The following is a 9888-nucleotide window of genomic DNA, read 5'->3' as shown; positions in this document are numbered from 1 at the left end:
GAAATTTAACGTACAATTACCCCCTTATGCCTTACTGACAAATCATGCTTTCCATTGTCTGACAAACTTGCTTTTTTTCCTGTTTTTTTTTCTGTTAATGTAGGTATGGCAGTCCAGTGAGTTATAGTTTTGACTGAAATTTTACAAAAATTTAATTTCCTTGAGTTTTCATTGTTGGCAATGAACTGTGTTAATTTGTTCATGATGCACTTTTGTTTGTTTGCTTTGTTAGATGTCTGTAGTGTACATTAACTTCTTTTTCCAAAGTTTTTAATGGTAAATAATCTTAAAAATCTAAAATTTGACAGATATTTTCCACTTATAAACCTTTAGTTAGTACCTTTTTGAACAGTAGTTTGTAACGTGGCAAGTTACAGGTTACAAGTTTTATGGGAAAATTGTTTCCTGTTTAGGAACATGTTATTAATTTATGCATAAATGCAAAAATGAACAATGGAGGTCATAATCAGAGGCATTACTGGTGTAGTAAATATGTAAGACGTGGCCGTCTTATTTTCAATAACAAGCATTGTTCATTCTTGTTACAACTGAGACCTGAATTCCTGAGATTCCTTCATCAATCAAACTTTTGTCTGTGAAATACCATAAATTGTGAAGCATCCTAGCATGCTTTAGCTTACTTACCAAAGATGATATCAACATGTTGTGCATTTTTTTGTCCCATTGTAACCCAGTGTTATGGACCTCCCATTGACTTCTTAATTTCAGCTAAGTATAATTAAGTATAATTAAAACCATAAACGACATATTCCCCTTTAAGAAAATTTATTTAAAGATTTATTAGTAATTAACTCATTAATTGGTTTATTTATGCACCTTCTATTAAAAAACATTAATTGATTTATTTATACACCTTCTATTACAAGTCAGTTTTGAGAGGTTTTAATGCACAGTCTGAGAAAACAAGGGAAAAATTCTTCCATTTGACATTTTATTATTTGATCTTTTTAAATTATCAGCATATGTTATATGTTTAAGCATGTGACAAGTTATATTATCAAGTTATATTTTCAGCAAAATGCTTGTGCAGAATCTCAAATATTTTCTAAAATAAAAACTTTTATTTTTTTTATTTTTATATATATTTATAAAACTTTATCTCCAGATAAGTTTTGAATTCCAAAGTTTCAGTGTGTTTTCATGACATGTTCAGCTATTTGGACCTAAAAACATACATCCCCAACATGCAATCCTGCTAAATTGTGTGTGAGCTGCCCAGTTTTTACACAGTTGAGTACCTTGTACTATGTAAACAACTGACTTACAGTAAGATCACCCACAAACAACTTCCTCATGAGCAGTGCGAGTCTAAGATGCCTCTCATTACTGTCGCAAAGAGGAATTAGTTAAAAGCTAAACATCACATCTAATACAGAAATATATTCTAAGTTCTGTATTTGGAAACATGGATACCATGTTTCAAAGCATGTGACTACACTAAGGAATATTGAGTTGGCTTTTGTCAGTGACAGTATTCGGAGGCTGGATAGGTTAGTCAATGTTGGGTGAGTCAGCTTTGAGCGAGTTATCTATTGTTCGCTCTCAAAAGCAGAATATTTGTCTGAATGCCTCAGAAGCCTGAGTATAAAATGTGGCTAAAGGTGAGCCTGAGGGAAATAGCGTGAGTTTTCCTCTGGTGAAATATGAGAGCTGGAATGCCCCTTATTGGTATTTGCTTATAATTACTTATCTTTCTTGGAATGCATGTGTGTGAGAAAACCTGGAATGTGTGAAATGGGGCGAAATCCAGTAGATGGTGCTTGCTGGAACCAACAAAAATTTCCCAAGGGCTTCACAAACCAAGAGACACATGGTTTTATATATTAATAGCTTTATTGTAAATGTATGAAATGTTTCAGAACATTCACATCTTTCATGGATTAAATAGAAGAGGTCAACCCTTGGCCATGTGTTTTGAAAACATGAACTTTACTGAAATGCTCTTTGGCATCAGTTCCTCAGCATTACATTCCAACACAACCAAACAATTGTACAAAATATATATTAATATTTACTTTGAAATGACACCTTGACCAGCAAATGTGCCATTTAAGAGCGAAAACATTCAAAAACAAAATACAAGAAAGCTAATTCTAATATAATACAATTGGTTTTCTCTCTAACAGTTCTTTTAGACTACTAGGTCTATATAATGTTTTTGTCTTGCACAACGTGTTAAGCATGCCGATCCTAGAAATGCAATGTAGAAGAATAGCTGAAGGGTGTAGCAGCCATAAACAGAAAAACATGAGAAAAATGTAACAATTTATAACAATCGATAAAGGTGGGGTGGAAAAGATACATGCAAGAGCATCAGTCTCAAGAAGAAAGTCATCTAAACTGGAGTGTGGTGAAGTTAACACAAGTCTTCTGAGAGGAGGGACAATGCAATAGTGAGGACATTTTAGTAGTTTGTGTCCACCCTCCTGTACGGGACGGCTGTAAATACTCAAAAATGTAGGATTCTCACCAGCAGCAAACTTCTCTGTAATTCAGTTAGCTGTCTTATCTTTCAAAACATAGCAGACTGGAGATGTAGATTTTAGAGTAGAGCTCAGCTCCCTCTTTCACATGAAATTTTTGAGCAGCTCTGCTGTTTATCTGGATTCTTGCTTCACAACAGTATAATGATGTGGTGTCATTTAATCTCTCCCAGAGCTCCTCAACATTTATATTGCAGGGCAGTTTGTCCAAGTGTTCTTCATCAAATGAAGATCTCCACTGCTTCAGCCGTCACATCATCTAGGCCCTTGAAAAGGTCCACAGCAGATGGTGCTTTCTGGATGTTATCTATGAAAAATATTAACAAATACTTATCAGTCATCACAAAATGAGGGACTACATCGGGAGAAAGTCATCAGTGGTAGACCTATTTAAAAAGATCCCAAACGACTTTTCGACTTTTAATCTTTATCTCTTAATTAGCATGTAATATTTTCAGTTACTTTCTCATGAAGTATCCTCTCATCCCATATCATACAGAAAACGGCTAAAAGTTGACTCACCAGAGCTGGTCTCTGTGTGGGAGGTTTGATCTGTTCTCTGTTTCTCTAACAGAACTCCTTCAGGTTGTCCCGGGGCTGCTACCGGAGCGAGCGCTGAATGGGACGTACCATTCTCCAGGTTACTGGAACAACTCTTCCCTGGAAAAAGATCCATAAGAATTTGTTTCAAAGTTAACAAATTCTTCTCAGCTAATTTCGTGTTATTCTCAGTGAACACTAATGATACTAACTTTGATACTAACTTAGGAGTGAACACTAATGCTAATTTTAGTCAGTCACAATTGTAACTAGTAAAAGCAAGTTGACAGCAAACAGTGAATGTTAGTCAGACAAGAACTTGCCTTGCAAAAGCTTAGCTAGTGACTATAAGCAACCAACTAGTCAAAGTTAATTATCAGTAAAGACTAATGCTAATGTTAGTCAAGCAATAACTTAGCTAGTAAAAGCATAGTAAAGGCTTAAATAAACACTAATTATCAGCGAACACTAACCTAACTAGTAAAAGTTAATTCATAGTAAACATCAATGCTAATGTTAGTCAGACACTAACTTAAATAGTAACTGCTAACTAGCAGTGAAATCTAATGCTAATGTTAATCAGATACTAACTTTGTTAATTAAGAGTTAACCCGAATGCTAATGTTAGTCAAGCAATAACTTAGCCAGTAAAATCACAGCTAGTAACTAGTAAAGGCTTAAATAAACACTAATTATCAGTGAACACTAACCTAACTAGTAAAAGTTAATTATTATTAAACATCAATGCTAATGTTAGTAAGACATTAACTTAACTAGTAACTGCTAACTAGCAGTGAACTCTAATGCTAACGTTAGTCACAATATAAGTTAACTTAGTTAACAATTAGTAAAACCTAACTTAACTGGTAAATGCATAACTAGTTAACACTAATTAACAGTAAGCACTAATGGTAATGTTTGTCAGGCAACAACTACCAAATCTAAAGCAGTAAACAATGCTAATTTTAGTGAAACACTAATTTAGCTGGTAAAATCTTAGCATTGACACTAACCTTTGCCCTGGGCAGTGTGTGTGACCGTTGAATGAGCGATGGTGATGGAGGGCTCAGCTCCTGACTCTCTCTTCTGCTCCTGCTGCAGCTTCTGCTTCAGGATGCTGATCACTGTGTCCTTCTCCAGGATTTGGGCGTACAGGGCACGGATCCTGACAACATATTATACTTATGAGTCCTATACTATCCTAAAATCCAAAATGGATCATTAAACGCAACTGAAATGTATTTTAAGGTGCATTGAGGGTGGCTATCTTACCTGTTTTCTACCTCCTGGTTCCTGTACTCAAATGATGGGAGCTCCTCAATGAACGAATGGCAGGGCGAATGGTTGATGATGGTTGTGTCTCTGTAAAGTTTAGGACAAAAGCAATTAGAAATCAGTTTAAAAAGCACAATATACTCTGAAGATTTTGACACTGATCTCCTTTTTTACCTCTGAGCTGCAGCAGTTGCAGCGGCATCCATCACAAACTCCCTCATGGTCTTCTCCTCCAAGTATTTCTGTTCCCAGCGTGTCTTGTCAGCCTCCAGCGACAGAATACGTTCTTCTTTCTCCCGCAGAAGCTCTTGCAGTGTGGAAACACTTACGTGGGACGCTCCGCAGACTGACTGAGGCTGCCGCTGTGGACAAAGAAGAGCAAACAAAGTGTAAGATCGCTGCAATGTCCTGATCTGAAGTCTCAAGCTATTCTTAGCCACACTGGAAGGAAACAGCCCTAAAATACAATGCTTAGAAACATAAGAACAGTTCAAAACAAAGCACCGTTTTGTCTCAGTACCTGCTGATTTCGGAGGCTCCGCAGTTCCTGCTCCAGCCGTGTCCTCAGGCATGTTTCCAGCCCTTCTCTTTTCTCGCAGGTCGCCTGCAACTGAGTTAGAGCCCCCTGCAGACGCTCAACCTTCTCCACATACGCTCTCTTCCTCTGCAGCTCCGTCCACAGCTGCTGGCTGCGTGTCTGCGTGGACCTCAGTGCCGTCTCCAGAGCCTCGCTTCTGCACTGATGGTTCTCCACTTCGTTTCGCAGATGCTGAACCTCCTGCTCCAGATGTGCGCTCTGAAGCTGCTGTTCTTCATCTGTCAGAGAAGATAGAAAACAAATTGAGATCTGTGTTTGTAAATTAAAAGTATATGAACAGGTCCATTGCTTTGAGAGCCAAAGATGGTCCCCGAGTGCCAAGTTAAGGCACGTTCATGGGTGTAATTTGATATTAAAAAAGTAGCATGGATGGTAGCATTTTGGCTGAGATGTCACAATATGGCTCATCTATTTTTTTTTTCATAGTTAAATGTATACATGATTTGTACTGTTTTGATAAATGATCTGTGTAATGTATTAATCTAGCAATGTACTGGTTCAGTTCCAAGCCATTCTTTAAGGTTAAATTTAAGTGCTTAAGTTTAAATTGTTAACAATGAAAATTGTTTTCATTCATTGAAATAAAACTGAAATGAACTAAAATATACAGATTAGTGCAGGCAACTAACTAATAAAATAAAAATAAATTAAAGCTAAAGCTAAATGGTTCTGCAACCATTGGTGTGTATTATATGAGACCTGAGAAAGAAGCTGAAGGAATGTTTATGCAGGCCCTCTCCAGCACCACTCCCCATTGACTTCCTGCTCAGGAATTCAATTGCAAAATCCGGAGCGCCTCATTTACGCAAGCGCTTAAGGAATGCAGAGGGAAGGAGAAGCAGTGACCCACTCTCACTTTGACCCACATCCCAAAGCTTCAGACTGTTTAGCTTATTTCCCATCAGTCACTGGAAAACTTATCATCATCTTCCCACTCTTAGCGAACAGCAAGTCATCGCTGAGCAGAACATTTCATTAATTGTCCATGTGAAGCAGACAAGAGCAGTGACACTGGTTATCTGTCTCATACAAAAGACGAAAGTCACTTCTGACATTTAATCCTCTTTTCTGACTGTTCAGCTCAACTAAGCCACTGTTATGTGTCTGAAATTCCTGCATTGGAATGCTCTAATTGGAAACATATTCCCTCTTTAAGCAAAATGACTCAACAGAAAAACAGATCTTCACATTTGGAGTGCAACTCTGTAATGAGGTTTAATATTGCTGTGTTCGTGAACTCACTCTGCAGAAGGAGCTTCTCAATAACATGCTGGTTCTGGTCAGCAGCTTCGGCTTCTTTTGCCGCTTGAATGCTTGAATGCTGCATCCTCTTGATCTCAGCCATCAGCTTGTTTCTTAGCGCTTGCTCAAGAGTCTCTCTTTTAGCGCAGCCCTTCATCAGAGTGTCGTAGGCCTCTGAGATCCTTTGGATCTCTTGTTCCAGCTGGGGGAAAAAGAAAAGACAGTTACTGTAAATAGCAAGTCAGATGCGTCAATCTTAAAATAGACAGTCTCAGAAATACTTAAAGATGGTTAGCAATCAGCGTTGCTGGTTATGATTAAAGTCTCAGTTGCATTAGTGAAATTTTGTGGGCAAAAAAATGGCCTATTGTCAATTGTGTAGAAATGCATAACGGAAGTCACAGAAGTCACTTTCAAAACTGTCTGTTTTGGTCAGCATGTAAATTTACATAACCATTTTGAAAACTAGCAAAATCTATGTACTGAACTTTTTCGCCATCATTCGAAACTGCAGGTTCCTGTTGGATTGACTGGTTTTCGCTCTCAAAATTTCATCAAGCAATTGTAAATATGAATGCTCCTTTAGAGCACAGAACAGAGAAGGGGTTCAGGAGTCTCATATGGACAGACCAGGATGGCGTTAACCATGACTCCATCATCCCAGGCACGTTTACACAAGGCAGTGGCCTGATGGGTAAGCGCTCAAACCTGTGTAATTATCAGTCTTTCAGTGTGAGAAACCGCTTAACTGCACTGATGTAATCCACTGGAAACACTTCATTGCCTTTTGGAATTTAGCCAAAGTCAAAGGAAAACTACAAAATAATGCTGTTCTATTTATTGTTTCTATTTATCCAGTATATGTAATAATTAATATGTAATAATCACTCACATATACACAAATAAAATGTCTCTGTCTTTGTAAGTCAACAAAGTTTGTGATGGAAAATTTTTCATATATAATCTGTTGTAAACAGCCTGCCACTATCCATTAAATATAGAATTTAAATAGAACAGAAAGAGAATTGTTTTAAGATATAATACAACTCCACCTATAACCTGTTGTAAGACACATATAGCCTGTGTCTTTTTATTAAACCGAAAAATGACTAGACTAAATTCAGACAGGTGTCCCACTAAGATCTGTATTTTCACCTGAGCCTTGGCCAAAAACCTAATTTTCCAAATTTTTTCACAAAAAGTAAATTTCAGAGTCATGTGCTTTTACCTTCTGAATTCTGAGGGCCTTCTCACTGTGTCCCTCTAGCTCCTGTTTCAGTCTTTTATTCTCATTCATGAGCATTTCCAGCTGACTGAGACTGCAAGCTGTGACCTCCCTGCCAGCAGGGGGAGATGTGGAGAGTCTATGGCAAACCTCTGGTGTTTGAAGTCTGCACAAGATAATAATCATCATGTTAGATAAAAAACTAAATGATCAGATTCAGTTCATCTTAGTACATTAGTGTAGTTGGATGGCAAACTACATCAGCACGTCCCATTTTGCATACTCAACCATACCATCAGCCAACAGACAGTTAGTCATAATGACACATCCTATAAAGTACGTCAAAACTGGAGGAAATGCATATACTGTGTTACCAAATCAAATGTCAGCTGTGGTTAAGTGTAAATTTCGCCATTGTTACCTGTTGTGCTGGGAATGAAATGGTGGTGGTGCTTTGTAGTAATGTTCATACTCCGGTGCTTGTTGTGCAGGAAAGGGGTACTCGGTATAAGGAACCTGCTTATTGTACTCGAGTCCTTGCTGGCTATATTGCAAGTGTTGGTTTGCATGATATCCATGTATCTGAGGGTAACTGGCAGAACATGTAGCAGGCATTTTACTGCGCTCTATTGAAAACTGCAGAAGCTGCTCACTGAGGGACCGTATGTGGCCTCGCTTTGGATCCCAGCTGTCTTCCTCCTCACAGAGCTTCGGGATGGTTTCACTATCCTGTAGTGAGAAGCCCCTGTGTGGTTGGCACCACTGGGAGGCCAAATGCTGAGACTGAGCCTTGGCTTGTTCATAGGTGGGCAGCTCCTCGCCGTGGTGTGGGTATGTTGTGTAGTTCTCAGAGTGCTGGTAGTCGACCTGGTGCTCTTGACCCTGGGGTTCTTGGCGCGCAGAGAGCTGAGGAGACTGGGGCTCCTCCGCGCTGAGGCTCTCAGTTGAAGACTGTGAAGAACCAGCTCCTCCGCTGCCACCCCCAACACCTCCTCCTCGTCTCAGGGCCTGCTGCTGGATGGCCAGGAGTGTGCGGGTATCTGTGGGGTTTCCATAGCGAAGCTGATCTTGGATTAGTCTGTGCAGGACGGTATTAGATACTTCTTCACCTCTCATTTTATTTGATGGAGACGTGTATTTTTGATCTGAATTGGACCTGGAGGGCAAGAGCATAGAAAAGACAAGAAAAGATTATGATTTTTCAAATATACAATAGTTATTTGAAACAGACAAATAGATAGATAGATAGATAGATAGATAGATAGATAGATAGATAGATAGATAGATAGATAGATAGATAGATAGATAGATTTAAAGTTTTAAGTATATTTTAACTATTTTTAAATGCTCTATTATTTTATTATTTTAAACTATTATTATCAATTTAGAGAAAGTGTCATATCAAGCTGCAATATAAAAAGATAAAAATAAGATACAGATAAAATAAAATAAATCCAAGCCATCTTTACACTGTAAAAATGTTGACACCTAAAAACGAGCTTCATTTGGCAAAGTTTTAACGTGCTTTAATCAAATAATGAGCAAATACATAATGACAAAACCAGCTATATTAACTTGCACCTATGATAGGGACAAGCCATATCCTCTTTGTAGCATATAGTTAAAATTAAGAACAACAACAACAACAATAATAATAATAATAATAATAATAATAATAATAATAATGTAAACAATTATATAAATGAAAATAATTACGTCAAATAATTACAAAAAATATATAGAATCATAGTAATTCCAAAATAAAACCAAAACAACACATTCCATTTACCAACAACTATTCAAAAAAAAAAAAAAAAAAAGTGATCATCCAGACAAGCAGCGCGCTCACAGAAGCTCAATGTGAAATTTTCTTTATTCCTAATATTAATACGCCCCGAGCAAATTAAACGTCATAAACCTTACACAATTTTGTTCTAACTTTTACTTAGCAACAGTATATCGTCCTCAAATCGATTCGGACTAATCGGTGTTACGTAAAGTTTCATTCCGTTTTCTGCCGATTAAGTCACTAGTGAACGAACGCGTTCGCTGCTATTGATCATTAAACTCCATGTCTGTAGAATGAACATTAACGATTAACTTACCGACTAAAACTTTCATTCCACACGGATTCTGTTAATGGCATATGTAATAATCCAAGTAATCCAACTAATGTCTTGTGTGTGTGTTTTATCTCCTCGTTGTGTTCAGGTCTGGCTGGGTTATGAGCTAGTAGGCGCGCGCTCTGCTCTCATAAATAACTAAGCGCGCCTGGAATGGTCGGAATGTGTGAGCTCAGGGATCAAAAGTGAAAAGAGAGAAAAAAGAGCCATTTAACCCAGCAGCTGCAGTTCCGCTTACATCCACCGGGGCTCTCACAGCAGCTACGAGCGCTCAGGTTTTCACTGAAAGTCCTGTAATAATTTAAGAAAACGGCCCAGTTGTGGTCGAAGTAAATCCATGACAACATAAAGCTTTGTTTTACTACAGAGAGACTGAGCAGT

At 37.9% G+C, this 9888-nt stretch overlaps 1 protein-coding gene across 1 annotated transcript; it reads right to left on the bottom strand.

Annotated features, from left to right (window-relative positions):
- Window positions 1–1835: 1835 nt before the first annotated feature.
- Window positions 1836–9888, bottom strand: LOC109049661 (angiomotin-like 2a). The gene is made up of 10 exons (XM_042718159.1): window positions 9490–9888; window positions 7806–8540; window positions 7388–7550; window positions 6160–6361; window positions 4840–5135; window positions 4494–4681; window positions 4317–4406; window positions 4058–4209; window positions 3027–3164; window positions 1836–2811 (listed from the first exon to the last, which is right to left on the bottom strand). The coding sequence occupies exons 1-10, from the start codon at window positions 9528–9530 to the stop codon at window positions 2726–2728; spliced, it is 2091 nt and encodes a 696-aa protein (XP_042574093.1). The 5' UTR covers window positions 9531–9888; the 3' UTR covers window positions 1836–2725.

Source organism: Cyprinus carpio, chromosome B2, assembly GCF_018340385.1.
Source record: "Cyprinus carpio isolate SPL01 chromosome B2, ASM1834038v1, whole genome shotgun sequence".
Classification (NCBI taxonomy): domain Eukaryota; kingdom Metazoa; phylum Chordata; class Actinopteri; order Cypriniformes; family Cyprinidae; genus Cyprinus; species Cyprinus carpio.
The sequence above is the reverse complement of the archived record's forward strand: the minus strand, read 5'-3'. Positions and strand labels throughout refer to the sequence as shown.

Coding starts and splice junctions, on each gene's coding strand:
- LOC109049661 (XM_042718159.1), bottom strand. CDS start 9,530: ATGCCATTAACAGAATCCGTGTGGAATGAAAGTTTTAGTCG. Junction 4,682..4,839: donor GGAGCCTCCGAAATCAGCAG/GTACTGAGACAA, acceptor CTTTGTCCACAG/CGGCAGCCTCAGTCAGTCTG. Junction 2,812..3,026: donor CCACACAGAGACCAGCTCTG/GTGAGTCAACTT, acceptor TATTTTTCATAG/ATAACATCCAGAAAGCACCA.